The sequence below is a fragment of the Macrosteles quadrilineatus genome, unplaced genomic scaffold (genome assembly GCF_028750875.1).
Source record: "Macrosteles quadrilineatus isolate MER2022 unplaced genomic scaffold, UCM_ALF_1.0 Scaffold_1__1_contigs__length_201487025, whole genome shotgun sequence".
NCBI classification, from domain to species: domain Eukaryota; kingdom Metazoa; phylum Arthropoda; class Insecta; order Hemiptera; family Cicadellidae; genus Macrosteles; species Macrosteles quadrilineatus.
Window position 1 is genome coordinate 157,133,865 of NW_026542594.1, and position 20,872 is coordinate 157,154,736.

The 20,872-nt window shown below is 35.7% G+C and overlaps 1 protein-coding gene across 2 annotated transcripts in view; it reads left to right on the forward strand.

Annotated features, from left to right (window-relative positions):
* The first annotated feature begins 17,295 nt into the window (after positions 1 to 17,295).
* Positions 17,296 to 20,872, forward strand: part of LOC128988206 (uncharacterized) — a 29,769-nt gene continuing 26,192 nt past the window's right edge. Inside the window, exon 1 of one of the 2 annotated variants that reach the window (XM_054409477.1) lies at positions 17,296 to 17,521. In XM_054409477.1, coding sequence (XP_054265452.1) covers positions 17,380 to 17,521 — 142 coding nt within the window. In that variant the 5' untranslated portion in view covers positions 17,296 to 17,379. The remainder of the gene's footprint in view (positions 17,522 to 20,872) is intronic. The other variant, XM_054409486.1, reaches the window with a different exon arrangement.

Genomic DNA, 20,872 nt, shown 5'->3' on the forward strand with positions numbered 1-20,872 from the left:
GAAGCTTTCAAGTTCATGCATATACAGTTCTGTCAAATTCCAACCTTTTTTAAGACTCTAAAAAGCATTATAAATATAAATTACTTGATTTTCACCCTGTTAATAAACGAATGCTCAATAGCATTGGTAAAGTTATATTAAGAAACATATTATTAGTGAAAATTATCTTATAAACATGATGTCGTGCAGAACGTTATGAACAATACAAAACTCAGTAAAAATATCTAAAAACTTATATTTAATTTTCCCAACCAGCTATTTTGTTTGTTCATGAGTCATGAGTTGTCTGTGATAATTTGCAAAACGTTCTAATCATCGCAAAAACTAAATACGAATAAATCAAAGCCCCAAAAATTATGGATTTATAATTAAGTATTCATACATTTCAAATCAATAGCTTTACTTTTTAAAGATTATTTTAAATGAAAATCAAACGTGACCTATAACCCATCCTTAAAATGTAATTTTAGTATTGCAAATAAGAATTATTGGGGATAGCTTAATGGTGTTCAAAAAATAAAAGTAAACACTAGTATATCAAGTGCATGGCTTCCACAACAATTTGTGACATAAATTGTTGCATAGATTGATTTTATTAACATTAATTTATACGCACAAATTGACGGTTTCAAAAATAAGTGTTGTCCATTGAACATTTGAAATTCTGCAATCGTAGCGAAAGTTTGATTCAACGGTTAATCGCCCAATAGAGTTTAATTGGCAGATACATTTGAAAGTCAAACATACATTAGCATAAATGGTCTAGTCGGAGTTACATACGGCATGTCTTGTACACTAGCCTCTACAAGACACATACACGTGAATAGCGTGGCCTCAAAATAATAGCCCCGCAGCCATTACTGAACATTGCTATATGCACACGAAATATTCCTATGATTACCGTTGGACAACTGTTTTCCTTTTGCAGACATTTCTTAGCGTGCTTCACGTAAAGTTAAAATTACTTTCACGAACTCCTTATTTATAATTGTATTTTTTCTTCCCGTTAAAATTGTTCGTTTGTATCTTTACAAACATAGACATATTCACGAATGTGCTATGCAGACAGGAAGGTATATGGAATTTATATGTAAATGTTCCGCATCAAATATCATTTGTGAATGTAAATGCATAGAACGGTTAACTTTAGGTTCGATTCTTTAAAAACTCGTTTGCACATTCACTGGTGACGTATCTTTAACAAAATCAATAAGTGCCTTTTTTGACCTAAAACTTTTAACTAAACAAGTGCTATACATACGACTTCAATTTGATTATTTTAATGTTGGTGGTCATTATTTGTCTTTAATTTACAAGTTCAAGTGGGTATCGTAAGGACTATTCGTGGAACCACAGTCTCCTCTAATATCCATAAAATATAACAAGAACATATCGTAAAATATCATACTTTTATGGGTAGGGCTTAAAAACATTTACAACAGCTTACAAATGTATCAAAGGACAAGCTTAAAATATAAATTATGGACGATTATGGTTGGTTGATTGGTTCACGAGAAACGAACATAAACTAAATTTAGGACTGGAAAATGCAGAATAAATAGCCTTCATATCGTCTAGGAACTCGAGGTCCAACGGTATACACTCTTTACTGTAGTGTTATTTACACTAATTCCAGGCAATGATACTTGGCATTTGAAAAAATACATTATCGTCTGTCCAGGCACTCCAGTACCAACCGTAGGAAAAGAGAGACACACTGCGGAAGTGTAAGATACCATCCTGCAGGATTCTCCCCTTGAACATGCTTCATCTTTAGGGGTTCCTAGACAAAGAATCCACTATATGACCCTACTTTCCTTTGGTTTAAACTTGTACACATCGCAGGGAAAGTCTACGCATACTGTTAGAAAGATATTTTCCTATAGATGTGCAGGATCCCTTTATAAATTCAAATAAACTCTAAAATAAGCACAACAATTAATTTGAAATTTAACAAAAATTAAAGATACTTTGAAACAATCGGAAAATGTGTTAGCCATCCTCTGTGCGGGTTTAGTTAAAGAACAACTTTAATTAATTAATGTAAATTTACTGAATCATAGTGTTAAAACTACACACCACATAAATTTTTGCATAGTAAATTTAAAGTGGAACAAATTCTTCAACTGGCCGCCAGAGAGCAACAGACTTTTTGTGTACATATAATAGGGTTGTATACCCCAATGCCATCTGTTGGTAAACTCCTAAACCAATTGCAGGCGTAATGTAAACAAAGTAATATTTTGCATTGCGAGAGTACTATTTTATGATATTTAATTCACTTTTACAAAACTTCTGCTATCTGTTATAATATTTTAAAAGTAACTAAGATTTTACAATTATTTAACAAACTCATAGTAGTGTTTTCAAACCTAAGATACATAAAATTTACATAATTTTACTTTGTTTCTCACCGGGATGTAAATGAATTCATACATCCAAATGAGAAATTAGGAAAACAGATCAGTGTGATAGCCAAACCATCAGTGTTACAAACATTGTCTCATTGTCTGCAAAGCTGTGACTCGACTCGCCCGGGTCGAGGAGCGGCTTAAAATGTAACTAGGTGGCGTTTGCAGAGGCATCCACAAAATTGAGCGGAGTCATCAAGAGTTTATATTATATTGTTTTGGTCATACTGCAGTTATACCAGTCGTTTTTAAAGCATGCGTTGCGGGTCTAAAGTAGCATTTTTACTCTTTAAGAAGTAAAAATAGTTTGTATCCTCTATGGAGTAAAAATCAGCTGTTGTCAACTCAGTTGTAAATTTCTATATTGTAAACGATTGCATGTATCGAAATATGTATCGATTCGTGCTTCGTAATTATTTTAACATACAGTCTACAGTCTCTCCCCATAGCCTTTTAGCATTGCAAATACATTAATCCATTCCCACACTCAACACGCTCACCTTTACTACTTCCTTCACCACCCCCAACGTCGTGTAACTGTATCCCTCTCTTCCCATAGCATTTTAGGATTGCAGATACATTAATGTAATTGCCAAAAATAGTTCCCACACTCTGCACTGCAAGCCTTACTACTTCCTTCACCATTTCCTACGTCAGAGAGTTGTTTCCTTCCCTTCTCATAGCATTTTTTTTATTAAAGATACATCAATCTAACTACCACAGACGGTTTTCACACTATACTCATACTTTACTACTTTCTAAGCCATTTCCTACATCGTGGACCTGTTTTCACCACTTTCCATAGCAATTTAGTATTTTAGATACGTTAATCTAATTGCCACAAACATTACCCACACTCCGCACTGCTAGCCTTTACTACTTCTTTCACCATTTTCTATGTCGTGGGGATGCTTCCATCCCTCCTCATAGCATTTCAGCATTGCAGATACGTTAATCTAACTGCTACAAACGGTTTCCAGTTCCCACACTCCACACTGCTCACCTTACTACTTCCTTCACCTCTTCTTACGTCGCGGGCCTGTTTCCCTCTCTTCCCATAGAATTTTAAGATTGTAGATATCTTAATCTAATCGTCATAAACAGTTCCCACACTCCGGACTGCTCGCATTTACTACTTCCTTCACTACTTCATACGTCTTGGACTTTTTCTCTCCCTTCCCATAGCATTTTAGGATTGCAGATCCCTTAATCAAATCGTCATAAACAGTTCCCACACTCCGGACTGCTCGCATTTACTACTTCCTTCACCACTTCCTACGTCACGGACCTGTTTACCTCCCTTCCCATAGCATTTTAGGATTGCAAATACCTTGATCCAATGGTCATAAACAGTTCCCACACTCCGGACAGCTTGCCTTGACTACTTCCTTCACCACTTTCTACATCGTGGACCTGTTTTCCTCCCTTCCCATGGCATTTTATGATTGCAGATACCTCAATCTAATCGTGATAAACAGTTCCCACACTCCGGACAGCTCGCCTTGACTACTTCCTTCATCACTTCCTACGTCACGGACCTGTTTTCCTCCCATCCAATAGCATTTTATGATTGCAAATACCTTAATCTAATCGTCATAACCAGTTCCCACACTCCGGACTGCTCGCCTTTACTACTTCCTTCACCACTTCCGACGTCGCGGACCTGTTTCCCTCCCTACCCATAGCACCATAGGATTGTAAATACCTTAATCTAATGGTCATAAACAGTTCCCACTCTCCAGACTACTCGTATTTACTACTTCCACTTCCTTCACCACTTCCTACGTCACGGACCTGTTTACCTCCCTTCCCATAACATTTTATGATTGCAGATACCTTAATCTAATCGTCATAAACAGTTTCAACACTCCGGACTGCTCGCCTTTACTACTTCCTTCGCCACTTCCTACTCCACAACCCTGTTTACCTCCCTTTCCATAGCATTTTTGGATTACAGATACCTTGATCTACTCGTCATAAACAGTTCCCACACTCCGGACAGCTTGCTTTGACTACTTCCTTCACCACTTTCTACATCGTGGACCTGTTTTCCTCCCTTCTTACAGCATTTTATGATTGCAGATACCTTAATCTAATCGTCATAAACAGTTCCCACACTCCGGACTGCTCGCCTTGACTACTTCCTTCATCATTTCCTACGTCTCGGACCCGTTTTCCTCCCTTCCCTTATAATTTTTAGAATGCAGATACCTAAATCTAATCGTCATAAACAGTTCCCACACTCCGGACTACTCGCATTTACTACTTCCTTCACCACTTCCTACGTAGCAGACCTGTTTCCCTCCCTTCCCATAGCATCATAGGATTGCAATGCCTTAATCTAATGGTCATAAACAGTTCCCACACTCCCGACTGCTCACCTTTACTACTTCCTTCGCCACTTTTAACGCCACGGACCTGTTTCCCTCACTTTCCATAACATTTTATGATTGCAGATTCCTTAATCTAATCGTCATAAACAGTTCCCACACTCCGGACAGCTCGCCTTGACTACTTCCTTCACCACTTCCTACGTAGTGGACCCATTTTCCTCCCTTCCCATAGCATTTTATGATTGCAGATACCTTAATCTAATCGTCATAAACAGTTCCCACACTCCGGACTGCTCGCCTTTACTACTTCCTTCACCACTTCCTACGTCGCGGACCCGTTTCCCTCCCTTCCCATAGCATCATAGGATTGAAAATACCTTAATATAATGGTCATAAGCAGTTCCCACACTCCGGACAGCTCGCCTTGACTATTTCCTACATCACTTCCTACGTCGCGGACCCGTTTTCCTCCCTTCCCTTATAGTTTTTAGAATGCAGATACCTAAATCTAATCGTCATAAACAGTTTCCACACTCCAGACTGCTCACCTTTAGTACTAAATACGTTACATACTGTACAGTATCCATAACACTGTATGCTGGAGTCCAATCTCACTCCGTCATTGCAACTGAAACAAAACATTAAATAGGTCTACGGCAATCAGCCTCCTTAGCTTCATACTGTGATATGAAAGATTTTGAAGTAAAAATATCCCAAACTTATCGACCCTTAAGAAATGCACCAATAAGTTGTCATTTGGCAATAACTTACGACTATTGTCAATAATTTTTTTAATGTTGCAAATGTTTAAACTGAAATTGTCTTACAATTAATTTCCAAAAATAGGAACTTCTATTTAACAAAAAGTTTGATGAAAATACTGGTAAGTTACATAGCTTTAACATTCGGACAGACTTTTGTTTGCAACTCGGATAACCATTGATCTAACTTTATTGTTAAGTCATAGTGAAGGACTTCTTCAATACCTAGGAAATATTTATCGTCTCACATAAACTGTCCTTTTTGTTTTCTTCTTACTGTAGACCGGACCTACTTTAAGATGGTGCCCAAAACATAGTATGACCATAGATAAAAGGAGTATAGACAGTATGACTACATCAGTACTAAACAAATAGATTTTATTATTGCCCAACAGAATTTTCTTAATTGGTTTCTTTGTCGCCCAACGTAAGCAACTCTCATAGTAATGTAGGCCTACTTCTCCTTTTCCTAACGATTTTCTTACTTTTATAGATTTGCCTTAACTATTATAGTGCTGAGTTAGTTTGCTTTTTTACTACAAAAAAAAAAAAAAATACGTGGTTTGATTGAGATTTGGTCCTAGGACGATATTTTTTTATCTATTTGCAACGTAAATATCTGTAGGCCATTGTTTTAATTACTCCATACCCGAGTACTTACTCCATAAAATAGTACGTAACGTTACCGTATATTTGTATCCCAATATTTGACGTGATGTGGGACAATCTACTCTTGAAGCCTTGCGAGGTTACAGGTTCGGTGTTTCTTGGATACCTTGTCTTCTGGGTCGAACAGTCTTCTTAGAAAATGACAGATGCGCTTGTTTATACCAAGAAGTTGCATAATATACGCTTTTTTAAACCAGGTTCTGTTCAAATTACTATTTGCATAGATTGAATTAATATGAATGCAGTTTTAAATATCCATGGTAACAAAAATCAATCGCATGAAAAACTATGGTAAAAGGTAGACCTATAAACAAAGTTATAACAATAATTCGAAGATAAATTTAAGTTTATGAATTAGAAATTAAGTATTTTTCAACTGTATTTAAAACATTGCAAAACTTAAAACTGTGTGTACTGACACGTTTGTAACAGTGAAAGAATTTTAACTAAGGCAAATTGACTAAAACAGTCACATCTCTATATCTCTGTTCTTTAATGATCTCATGTCCCAAATGATTCCTCAAGTAGTCTAAAACGTTTGAAAATCCTCTCCTTGATACTGTAGACATATTTAAACTGCCTTACATTGTACATTTCAACTAAACAAGTACGGTTCCAACCCTACAGTATTAGCTATTGTATCTTCAAAGGCCCCAACACACTACTTTTTAAGGCAACAAATAGTTTTTATTTGAGTTTTGATTAGTTCGGCCTTCGGTTTACAGCCGGGTAGTTTGGTGGCCTATCACGCGAGGAGAGGGTTTGGTCGTCAGCGTTATCAGCGATTGGGAGCTGCTGATAGCGACATTTGCTGAGGAAACGTTCATTCTTTGTGACACTCACGCTACTTCGACCAGACAATCACCCATGAATCGGTAACAAGATACTTTATTGCCGAATATCTGGTGAAATGTTAAGGCCGAAGGTCGTTACATAGAACTATCTAGCCCTTTCACATGCAATTTCTATGTAGCAAGAATACAACAAAATTACTGATCTGTTCATTGGTTAAGCGTATTGTTAGGTCAATATAAAATGTGGACACCGGTGGCATTGAGAAGTAGATTTTTCGGCTAGAGATGGTGTTTTGGAAGGAAAAGTTTTCAGTATGCCTTGCACATGTTTGTTAGAAACTTGTTAGAAATGTAGGAAGAGTTGTAACCAGTGACATCATTAAACCCAAGTCACTCTTCTGTTGAAGTGACGCTGCTCTTACTGTATGTTATCATTAGAGGAAATAGCGTAAATATGAGAAGAACAAGATATATCACTCTTTTAGCGAATTTACCATATAGAGAATAAACTATTACCGTGAGTCTCTTGGTAAGACCTGGACCCAGGACCGATTTACTTTTTCGTTTTGAGGTCCCAAAGGCCAAAAACAGCATTCGTTCAAATTCATATATTTATATGTTTCCGTTAGCACGATAACTCGAGAAAAATTATCCGATTTTGATAACATTTGGTATAAGCGTGTAAACCTACATTTATTTGAACGAGTTCACGAACCAGCATGATTGGACCATGGGAACGGGGGGGGGGGGGGGGGGGGGGGTTATGGGCCTGGGGTTTTGTGGGGTAAAAATGAGTTTTTCCCATTTTTGACCCTAAATACATCAAATTTTGCAATATCTTTCTAAACCGTTTTCTAGAGCTTAAAAAATAGAAATAATTTAGTACATTGAAGCTCTGTTGTATGCCTAAAGGTTACAGAGAAATAAAAAAAGCGGAAGTGTAAAATTTCCATGTTATTCTTATGGAGAAAATTAAAACTGTTGTAGTTTACTTGTTTATGGAAATATGTATGATAAAATTTGGCTAATTTATTTATTTCATCCTAACTTAATCTATTAAAGTTTTGGTCAAAAACACTTTTTACCTTCCCCATAGCAGCAAACCTAAGCACTCTTTAAATCTAATTTTATTTAAATTGGGAATAAATATGTCTTATTTATGGAAATATTTTTGTAAATATGTAATCAGACAAGTTGAAATTTGCTTAGTCTGCAGTTTTGCTGTGGCGGGGGTATTTATTCCAAAACGTATTCATTATAAATAATTTAGGTCAACTTTATTATTTGTTATCTAAGAGTGAACTTATTAATCATCCTTAATAGATATTCTATTCTGATAACTTAATACGATAACTTTTGAATGCAACTGTAACCGATTTGATATTTCCTTAAAGAATATGAGGTTTTCTAAAGGAATTGTTAAACTAAACACAGTCCTTTCAAGTTGACGCCTGGATGCTCCTTTGTTCGAAAATATCCCTTGGGGTATAATTTCTCTTTGTTGTTTTCTGTTTTCCCGATGCTAATTTAATTAGAAACAGAGAAGTCGGTGGAAGAGGAACAATATTTTAGCATTAGTTGATGGTTGACAAGGAAGCACTGTACTAATGGTAGAAATAAAGTGTTCAAGGCTATTGTCCAGCGAGGTTTGGTGGAGAGGGAAGCAGATCAGCCCCGAGATAACACCGTCTTGCACGCGAGTCTGATCGATCTTACTGCCCTGCATTCAATACTTACACGCTGTAGTAACCGTCAGAAACTACAAAAGTGTTAACAACTATATAGTAAACAGACGTGTCCACATTACTGTACTTTCATCCGGGACCTATTTCGAACCATATATGCAGCAAAAAATGGGCTTACGTGCAAAAAATCAGAGCGGTGTCCCTCACTACCCGTTACGACCAAAAAAGAAGTACCAGAACCAACATTTCAATGGAATACAGTATTTATACTACCACGTTTCCTTTTTTCATAATAGATATAACTACTGTAATGGACTTTTTTTTATAGTTTTGTGTATTTTGCACCGAGCGCGAGTCTCCGAGGCACGGGATCGTGTACGTGCCTAAACCATCGCCTAAACTCGTCCTGAAAAAATCTGACTACATGAATTGGAATGTTATTTGTACTTAAAATAATCCAGTTGCTGGCGTACCAGCAAAATAACTTTTGTTATTTTTTGTTAAGCTAGCTTATTGAAATGTACTAAACATTTAAGAGACAGTAAATAATAAATAAACGTGAGGGAAAGAATAAATATTCAGGGAAAATACTTTAAGAAAGTCACCTGCATAAATTTTATATCTAAATATAATTATAAATAGGACAAAACTCCTTGTCTTCGTTGTTATAAAAATTACAAGATTTATTTCCCTTCAAAGAAAACATATTTAGACCAAAATATGTATAAGCCGTGCATTGATATTTCTAAAACTACAAACAACTATTAGCAATTCCATTTATTGCTATTTAAAGCCCTAAGCCTCAAGTATTGATAAGAAAACCCTATAAAACGCATGAGTATCCCTAAACGAAAAAAGTACGATTTAACGAGTAAAAGCTAAAAATGGTTACACCGGTGAGGATTATGCGTCACGGCCGGATGGATGTAGAGTCTAGACGCTACATCCATCCGGCCGTGACGCATAATCCTCACCGGTACTTTTTTCGTTTCAATGTTCGTGTCTGTGTTTTTGTTCGTAACCGTGACCATGTTCGTGTATGAACGTATGTGTGTATTGACGACCTTCTGATGAAGTGATTTGACATCCCCTGTACGCCCGAAGATAACTTCGTGATAAGTCGAAACTAGTTGCGTCATAACAGCAACAATTTGGATTACAAGAAGCAGGTATTTACACCAATTTGATAATTGATGATTGATCAACAAAATTACGGATTTGCAGACACATAACCATAACTCAATGAAAAGTTACAAATTGCAGTTTTTATTCTGCCATTTCAATAGCCATCCATGGCTGACGTTGAGAACGTTCAAGATTTTTCTAGGATCTCGAAGATGTTATAACCAGCTCCTCTGGGACCTCGAAATTTTGCCGCGATACTTTTATTCGGAATTAAAGATAGGTATAGATATTACGATTTGTACTAGAGTTGTAACGTTCTGCATTCGGCTGACTTTTTTATTTGTATGAATAATTGAAGAGGTGTGACGAATAAAAGTTCTAAAGGTAGGTGACCATTAAGGATAGTATGGAATAAAATAGATAGGCTTTAATTGTACAATTTAGAGCAAATTCCGCAGATATTTCATGCATTAATAAGGTTTTATCTTAAACATGTTTTGCTATTCTTTTGCCATCTTAAAAGGATAAGAATGTTTCGTGATAAACAGTTGTAGATATAAAAACTTCGTCATAAAATGGAAAATGGCTTGTACGTACTGTAGCAGATAAGATAGATAAAATAGTTGGCGCTAAAAATACAGCCAAACACGCACTACCAACTTGAATCGCATGTCGCTGCTTACTGTCCTTCAACACTATTTGTCACAAGTAAAAGATAGACTATAAGGTGTACAATATTTATGCAATGAAAAATTGCATGAAAAACCGAAGTGTATACAAATACTAGGCTTCCTAACTACGATTAGGTGGAAGAAACCATTTTATGTTTATATTTACGTAATTATTTTCATATGTGCAAGCGTTATATTTTATGTTAACATATAAGTTTGTGTTGTGTGGATATTTTTGGCATTGGCATGTGTAAAATCGAGATTAAATGCAATTGTAATCCTTTTTGCTATGTGTTCTTTCAGTATTTGTAGTCAATAGCATTACTAAACCTTTTAAGCACATCGATTAATTGGTACGCTAAGTGTTAATGAATACATTTGAGTTTGGAATGTATGCATAAACACTTCTTTATGTTATTCTAGTTGACAAAAGAAGTTATAAATAAGGATAATGTCTAAGTATAAGATCTAATGAGGACCATTTCTGAGTAAATATCTATGGTCCACAAGGAAGCTGTGTATGAACTAACGTTTCATTGAAATTCATCCAGGACTTTATGAGACATTTTTTTAAAGAATTTACTGTTTCGCCTTTTCATAGTTAATTTATTATAAGTTTACATGTTTTGTATGTAAAGTTAATACGATATATATTAACGTTTGACGTAGGTAAATTAGTTATTTTTATGTGCAAGAATAAGATAGAGCGATGTATTATATGTCCGTGAACAAAGAACCTTAAAACAACTAAGCCAAACATCAACAAACTTGAAGACTGATAGAAAGAGCGAACATGCCATAAAATCAAGGGCTCGCTGTAAAATTGGCATGAAGCTCAACAGATGGGCTTGATCACGGCATCAGAGGCACGGCATTGGATTCGATCACCATCAGAACTGGCAACAGGTATACCTGCAGCCTGTCTGTCTGTAGATGGCTCACTTACCTGTATGGCTACAACATACAAACAAAATGGTGATGTAAATAATCGCTAATCATCTCGTAGGATATGTTTCATCAATGAAACATAACTAAAGTCTCTCGGGTTCAGCACAACTTCCATTATTTTACTAATTTGAATTAAGTTAAATCATTATTTCATAAGCATTTTTTTCGTCCTAAGACGCTAGGCAAGAGCCCGGAATTGTTTTTCACTTTACGTCACGCTAGACCTAGGGATAGCGGCAATATCACTTAGATAACATCCATTGGTGACTTGGCAGGATTTGAACTCGGGACTTCAGGGACTGAAATCCCGCGCTCTAACCACTAGATCAGCTCGCTCCCCCAATTTCATGAGCATTAGCATTAATGTTACTGCAAGCTATTTGGATGGTCGATATTTATACTAATTACTACTACTATTAACAAAATTGGCTAGGATTTTATGCACAGGAATAGCAGGTCATAATTTTCATCGCTGCACCTGTAAAATACTTAACTAACTTTGGTCTACTGTAGAACTAAAGATAACTTTAGTTGTCCTACAGTTAGATTATTGGATACCTATGTTTTACATGATAGTTGAGGTATTTGTAAAACTATCACTTTAATATTACAAGAAAGAAGTACAATAAATCTTGAAAGTTTCACAAACTTTTACAACGTTCTTTGGTGCCCATTCCTCCTTGAGACCTGCTTAGTGTGCGACTGTGACTCTTTACTTGCGTTGGTGTATTATGGACAGGGTTGGTGTTAACGATCTGTCAAGGTGTGCCAAAATTAGCAATTAGGTTCGTCCCCCCCCCTAGACTGGGGGTGCAACGCTCCTGTGCTGATAGTATCAAACAGATGACCAGGCGGCAGATCGCGTGGTGGTCAGCACGCAAACTATGACGTAGCAAGCACGTCCTCAGCCGGGGAACAAATTTGTAATGATTCTACCAACACGAACAGTCGCCTATTTTAGTCCTACTCTCATAAAAATCCAGCTGTTTGGTCTTACCTTTATTGTGTTTTCATTGCCAAAAAACTTGGCGAATTAGTGATTGAAATATGTTGTGTGCAAAATTTAATTGAAAAATTATTGGTGAGTTGATCAAATATTTAAATTAATGACTGTGCGTGTGTGGATTCACTCTTATATTATTTGAAATTATTAAGTTAGTCACTTAAGTACTCTGTTAACGAGTTAACATAATGTTAAAATTATATTTCAAAATACCGAACAAAATATATTAGACTAATCAAATCTATATAAAAATCCAATGTATGTTTGTATGTATGTATGTTTGTCCTTTATGGACTCCGAAACCACTCGACAGATTGTAATAAAACTTTCAGGCATTATTTATCATTATTCAAGGATGGTTTGTGTGAAGTTTGGTGCAGATCCGTCAAAAGGGCTCCGCCCCAGTGGCTCTGGAGTTTCCCATGTTAACCTTATGAGCACTCATATTTAAATGGAATTAAAGAATCTTAACAGCTGGTTCAACCAAACAATTTGACTCTGTGATGTTAAATAGCATTAAAAAGTTAATAGGTTTACCAACAGGGTGCAGCACTGTAATTTTTTTTAATTTATGAAAGGTGAGTGAGCGTAGCGAACGAACTTCAACCTGGAGGTGAGTTAGCGTAGCGAACGAACTAACCTGAAGGCAAGTGAGCGCAGCGGACGAGCTCCAACCTAAAGGTGAGTGAGCGTAGCGAACGAGCTCCAACCTAAAGGTGAGTGAGCATAGCGAACGAACTTCAACCAGGACTTGATTGAGCCATGCGAACGAGTTCATCTTGAAAATGAACGAGCATTTGACATAAAACCATATTAGGACAGGACGACGTCTGTCGGGCCAGCTAGTAAGCTTATAAAATCTTTAAAATATTGCAATTTGCTTGACAGCTGCATTTTTTAAAAACATAACGAGAATAGGTCAAAAATAAATATCAGTCTCGGACTTCTGGTTCTGCTTTAAAACTCAAAAAAGTAATACAAATCTGAGAAAACTGTGCCTGTATATAACCTATAATCAAACGTGTTTTTGAATTTTTGAATAATAACAACCGATTGGCGTGCTTAATTCGACAAAAGTATTTAGCGTGAAGATCCTTAAATAGAAAATTTCACGATTCAAAATAAAATAAAAATATTATATCCACAGTGAAATGTTAGACACTGTGTTGATTTTGTGAAACATATATTTTTATGAGGTGAACATGAATTTATTGATAAATAGAAAGTACGGTGTTCTAATCTAAATAATTGTTGTATATATTTATTATTAGTAAGAAAACATTTCCATATTTAGGCCTATTTATAGTAATAATAATATACAGTAGATCAGCATTGCAGCTTGTGAACTTGTAAACTAAAACGGCTTTTGGAAGATATACAGCTGAAATATAAGAAAACTTTGGATAATTTATTGAGCAGAGAATAATCTAGAGATATATTGGTACTGTTTAAAACTACTTGGTACAGTAAAAACAGCATTTGCGTGCCCTACGCTGGCAAAAAGTTTAGGTGTAGGTCATGTAATATTACTCTGTCTACAAGTTCTTCAAAGTCAGAAAAAGTTTAACAGGGACATGTTGGCACGAGAGGTGTCAGATCGCGGCGAGGAGCGTGTTGTAACCACATTCATCACTTGGCCCACTTCATCACTGCTAGCCTCCGATACAACCTCGACCAGCAAAACTGCTACACCACTGCTGCTGGTACTACAACCAACGTTGAAACAACGGTCAGCAAATCTGCTACACCACTGCTACTACTACAACCAACGTTGCAACAACGATCAGCAAATCTGCTACACCACTGCTACTACTACTACCAAACCAACGTTGCAACAACGGTCATCAAATCTGCTACAACGCTGCTGCTACTACAACCAACGCTGCAACAACGATCAGCAAATCTGCTACACTGCTGCTACAACAACCTGCTGCAACATGGTCCAGAAAATCTGCTACAACATTGATAAACTTAGAGGTTAACTGTAAGAAAGGACCATGATGTCCTAAGTTCACCTCAATGCAGAAGGATTTTCATTTCATTTTATTTCATTTCAAAAACTCAATCCACCAATAATAATCTTCTGCATTAACATATGTTGGTATCACAAACGTTCATACCTGCCAAATAACTCTGCTGCTGTATTAATTTGTTGCTGCCACATCCATCAACTTAGCAGTATCTCTCTACTGTACAGTATAAAGTATCTATGCTTATACAGTATGCATATACAGCATCTCCATTATGTATACTATGATACCACAAGTAACTCTGCTACCACCCCTACTATAAATTCTCCTCTCACTCGAACTAGCGACTCTGCTTCCTCAACTGGAGCCTTTAGTTGACTGCACAGCAGCCACACAACAAATGAAAGTACAGGGTATTGTAGAGATCAACATACAATTAAACCCTTTTATGCCAGCTTACCACACTATCTGTCAAGCAATCAGGGATAAAGTTCACTCGCATTTTGTTACCACCAAGTAGTATTTTTATTAACTAGGGCCTAGTTTGAGATATTGGTAATAGCATGTTCTGGTTTCATATGACTACTTTTATGCCGATGTAGCTATTTTTTCTGCACAAGTAGACAGAAATGAATTTAAAAACTAAGCAGTATGGTTGTAAAAAAAAAAACATAAAAATGTTGCATGGTTATTTATTTCATACTGGTTTAATCTCTTGTGGTTCTTACAGGAAGTACTGCTAACCCTATAGTTTTCTTTCGCCCGCACGGAAAATCACAATAAATGTGCAACAAACAAAATAACCTCAGTAAAACTGTTATTAGAGCCGTGTATTGAGCTATTACTTGACCGTGCTACTTTTACTGCTGTTATTGTTGTGGCTTTTATTGTACCACAACGGCCACTAGGCACAGCATTGCTCTGCAGATTCAACAATGTGTTATTTTGGTCTTCGTTGCAACTTTGAAACATTTGTTTGTTAAACACAATAATATAAAGAAAATAACACCCTTTCATGAGTGCCGACATACTTAGGCAATGATTATTTTATAAACCCGGAAAACATGACTCACAAATACTGTGGTTGGCACGTCACCGTGGTTCGGTGATCATAGTGATTACTTCCAATAAAAAAAATACTATAAAATTACACATAATACGAAAAAGTTCAATAAAAAAGTAAACCGGTCAAAGAAAGCCTACGTTATTCACTGAATGTTCTTTTCTGAGATAAGCACGGGCAGAGCAGTTCGTTTGTTTTATAGTATAGTGAAAAAAACACTATTACCTCGATTCAGTTTCTTTTCATTATTTTCATGTTATCTACCTCGTCGTGAATTTGTAAAACAATGTCAAGCATGCTAAACTATTTTGTTTTCATCTGCAAAACAAAATTATCTACTTGTTTTCATCTATTTGTTTACAAAACTATTTGCTTTAACTATGTTACACCTTGATTAGGAGTTCCTGACCATTTCATTCAGAAGGCAATTATTGTTTTTTCCAGGCTCTGAAGCCTTATTAGTTGTTCCTGATTAAAACTGTGTCTAGTTAGCAATGACTAAAAATATTCCCACAAAATTATCTGTATCCATAACAAAGCGTCAAAATTAAGGTCAAAAAAAGAAAATAACAAACAAACAACCAAATACACTATTAATACTTGGTGATTTCACATACATTTTAGTTGAAGTAGGGATAACCAAATTACCTTTCGGTCCATGAAACAACTAATAAAATATGACAGTGCCACTAGTTGTGTAAGATGTTGGAAAATAACTTGAAGATAACGGTAACAATTTTTTCATATTATCCTTACCACGATGGATCTCATTCGCCTTCGATTTATTATAAAGGATCAGTGTCGTCGGTTGATAAAGTTTGCAGAAGGTTTTGTCGAAAACAAAGAAATAGGCAACCCTCTTCAGATTATGTATGGGTTCTTTTTTAAGATTCATAAAACATGCCAGCTTTACGAAGTATCTGATATTTTGTCGTATTCGTGTAGGCAGTTGTTGTTTGTAAAAAATGTAATAATTATTAATCGTAATAATATTACGTTATTAGGAATTTCATAAAGGAAAGTGCGAAATATTTCTCAGAAAGAACTTCCATTGTGAAGTCGTGACAAAAGTTAACCGTGACTGCGTTTTGCCGCACGCAGTGTTGTTTCAGTTGATATTTGATCATGCCAACTTTCCCCCACCATGTCAACAGCCAAGCGATATATCTAAACAATATTTCACTTCTTCGCCATAAATAAAAGTGGCAGTTTCAAGTCAAGGCTGAAACCGTATTAAATTGTATTTTAAGATACATTACATTTCACGCTGAAGTACTAAAACAGGGATTAATGTGAAATGTTTCTAGACTTGTATCTTACCAGAATAACCTTCGTATGACGTTGAAAGTAGTTGGATTTGGTAGTAATGGAATCCCGGGCGATCAAGGGTTAAAATAGTTAATAAACAGATCAACTAAAACTGGTATGTAGTTGCAACTGACGTATGCACTTTTTAACGCACCTCTATAGATCAGTCACCTCAAATCATGCAACACTTTTCAGCCGACTTGAATTTTTGACATGTTGGTAACATTGCCGGGTTTCGCTATATATTCAATGTATGCTTGCAATCTTAGCAATCTTTCATCATACTTAGATTTGTATTCAGTTTTACACAATGCATGAAATAATCTAGCAAAGTCCTGCCTGAGACATCTTGGCTTTCAAGAAATAAATGTCAAATATTTAATGATCCATCTGTGCACAGACCAGTCCATTACGCCCTCGAGAAGTTAAAGGTTGGTTCAAAATCCCGATGATGGCAACCTATCGACCTATGGCATTAAACAGTTAACGCTAAACTTTGTTATAGTTTATCGTCGGAACGAAGAGAGGTGGAAGGCAGCGCATGCTCCAAGGAGTACATAATTTAGCGTCAAGAAGCCCCTCCCCCTTACTACAGCGGCCGCCCGCAGTGGGACCCTAGGCATGCTTGAGGATTGACCATGTGGCGCCCCTTAGCTCTACTAGGAGCGCTTGTCCTGCTGGAGGTCGTCACCTCCACCGTCGTCGCCGAGGACTCTCCCGCCAGGACCAAGAGACTCACCACCTTCGGCAAGACCCCAGCCACCGAGACAGACCCCAAAAGTAAGCGTCACCCTCATATCGCCTCCCTTTATGTTGCACGGTCGTCTATGTTAGAATGTGGTGCATTTCTCTCGTTCATGTCCTCGACAATGTCCACTAGTTAGCTACAGTATGTTGAGATACGCACCGGAGCTGGTTAATGTTTTGTATTCCGTTTAGACTATTTCTAGTGATCGGAACATAGTTAGATATTCGATATGTAGTAAAAAGTATAATAGAAGAGTATTTTATAGTAGTGGAAAAGTAGAAATACCAGAATATTTAGTAGGTACGAGTTAAAAAAGTTTAATAGTTTCTCAATTTGTATTGTGGTTGTAACAGGAGAGACCTCAGGATCCAAATAATAATACATACAAAACCCCTTCTTTTTCTGTAAAATTTTAGTAATTTGTTTATACAGTAGTATTGTCTTCGTAAAACAAAATAAAATATTTATTTCATGGTGGAGTGTCAACAATAATAGAAAATGTAAAACTACGGTTGGTTGTTGCTTGCATCAACAAATCCAAGTTATAATAATAGGCTATTATTTATATCAGGCGTGAGTGTAAGTGTAATTTTTCCGTTGGTATACATATTTGTATATAGAAATAAAACAAAACTAGATTAATTCACATTTTCTGCTCCAAGAGGAGCTTTTAAATGGTAAATTCAATACTTTATCACTAGGAGACAAAAGTTCAAACATATCAATAGGCGAACACATTTTAAAACAAAAAATATTTCTATTATAAATTGGTTAATAGGATAATTGATCAATAGAAATATAGTAGTATCAACATGTGAAATAAAGGAAATTATCCTATTCATTGCCTGTTTTCCTACGGCGACAAGGGACAACAATGGAATGTATTAACTAATTTTAGAAACATTCGTAGACTTATTACGCTCTATACCGTTGCATAAAACCTAAGGGACTATGTTTTATCTATGATAAAACTCATACAATTATATAAACTATTTTTTATATAATCTTTTTTATAAAATATAACAATATATTTTTTACTAGTAGACACTAAATCGAACCCTATAATCGAAAGACAATAGTTTTCCAATCTATCAAAAGATCCGAATGAGGTGATGTCATTTAAATATTTGCATTTTTTTAAACTATCATTCGAAATAAGTCTTGGTAAATTTGAATTCATGATTATGTGCATTTAACTAAAATCATCAAAGATCATGTTTGAAGATAAAGTGTAGATTGAATGGCTGATAAAAAAATAACACTTCTGTAAAATGTAAGTAACTATCGGCAGTTCAATTGTTTTTTTAAATAGTTGTTTTCTCGGGTATCAGACATTCTCAATTTGTTAACAAGTTATTTCCTCTCAACAACGATTTTATAGGATAACAACTTCCATACCGCAATCAATTTGTAAGACACAGTGTAATATGTCAAAAAATGTTCCTCATAAAAAAATATCGCAGTCATCGGCTGTTTGGAGGTTTACTGTGTTCTAGGTTTAACTCCTAGTACTCCTATTAAAAATATACTTTTTATAAATTTAAACAATATCCATGCCTTGCTTGGCTGTATCTATATATTAATTTGAAACTGTTTTTCTTTGTCATAGCTATTTTGAGAGAACGGCTGGGCGTAGAAACTCGGTAGGGGTGTCTAAAAAAAGGTCTTGGTCTGTAGATGAGCCATCAAAAGAGAAACGTGGTATATTCCCTAGGGGCTCTGCCCCAGTGGCCTTTTAAGTCCCATCCCATGTTATTCTTATGGAAGAAAACGGGGTTTTTGTCACAGCTAATTTGAGAGAACGGCTGGGTGTAGAAACTTGGTAGGGGTGTCTAAAGAAAGGTATTGGTCTGTAGGTGAGCCTTCAAAAGAGAAACGAGGTAAATTTCCTCGGGACTCTGCCCCTGAGGCCTTTAAAGTTCACTCAGCAATTTTGTTTACATTACGACCATATGGATAATTTTACACTACTTTTAATGAACCAGCTGTTAATATTGAAATTGTATTCAAAGGTCTACTGAAACTGTCAAAATTAAATGTTTAAATTATTATTTATAATTTTAAATTGACTCTCCACTGCATGGCATGTTTTTTATAGTTTCAACAAAATGATGAATTTATGAAATGTTTTAAATGTTGTGATCAAAAATATCAATATATTTATTGCTCTTAGAAAATTTTTAATTATGAAATAAGTGTGACATATCAATTTTAAAGGACATATTTATTCCTTATCGGGTTAGCTTATATATATTGTAAGGTTGGCACTTGCCTTTTTTTGCCTACTTTCAATTACCATTTATTTTTGAATTAAAGAAAGAACACCAGAAATTCATTTATTGGTATAAAAGTTTTCAACAATCGGGTTCAAAATTGTGTCATAGATGAGTACGTTGAGGATGAGAGCTGTGTTCAAGTTTTGGAATAGACTAACTACGGAGTATGTTTCATCTATGGTTTTGGTGATGTAGGTGAACTAATGTCAATTCAGGTATTTAAAAAAATGTGTACAGGGTTTTTACTTTGCTGTACACATGTAACAACGCATCTAAACCTCACTACATACAAAGCATTCGGAAACACAACAGTTTCATCACATCTAATCGCGTTTGCATAATTTGTTACCAAGGCTGGACTAGGTTATGGATTTGGTTCCGCAAATGTTCAAGATTTGTGATCAAATTTCCTACAATTATGGTTCATTTCATCCACGAAATACATGCACAGCTTTATGTTATCGATCTGGCCAAGGCGAAACTATCCCATAAGTTAATGAATTATCAAGTAAGAACAGGATGATTAAATACATGGGTCGATGTGGCAAGAGAAGGAATTAAAATTGCTTAGATCGAAGTAAGAATCTTACTGCTTTCTAGAGAATCAGATATTTTTATAAAAAAAAAAAAAACTGATTTAATATGCTGATAAAATTTTGTATTTTTATGACCAAAGATGAAGATTTACTTATAAATCCGGATACAATCTGAATGATTTTCCTAAAGCAGATTGAATTAGTTGTTAGTAATAAATATTGACTCTTTCCGTAACATGATAGACTAATTATATGAACTAATTCTCCCATATAGTGAAAGTGGCTTTGACATGAAACAAACTCATGAACAAACAATTATAAGACTCCTAAAAAACCTTTTAGGCAACCTAAAGCCGATAAAAAGGTAGGAAATATTGTGTTAAAGGAATTCATCAATCACGGTTTTTAGGGAACACAATCGTCACACTTATTATTATGCTTATCCTCCCTTCATTTAACTAAGATTTTATGACTTCACTCTATCTATCGCAGTTAGCTGAATTTACATAAAACCTCAAGATTAACCGTCGATTTCGACGGGGTTCTACTAGTTTTTACTGATTTACTGACT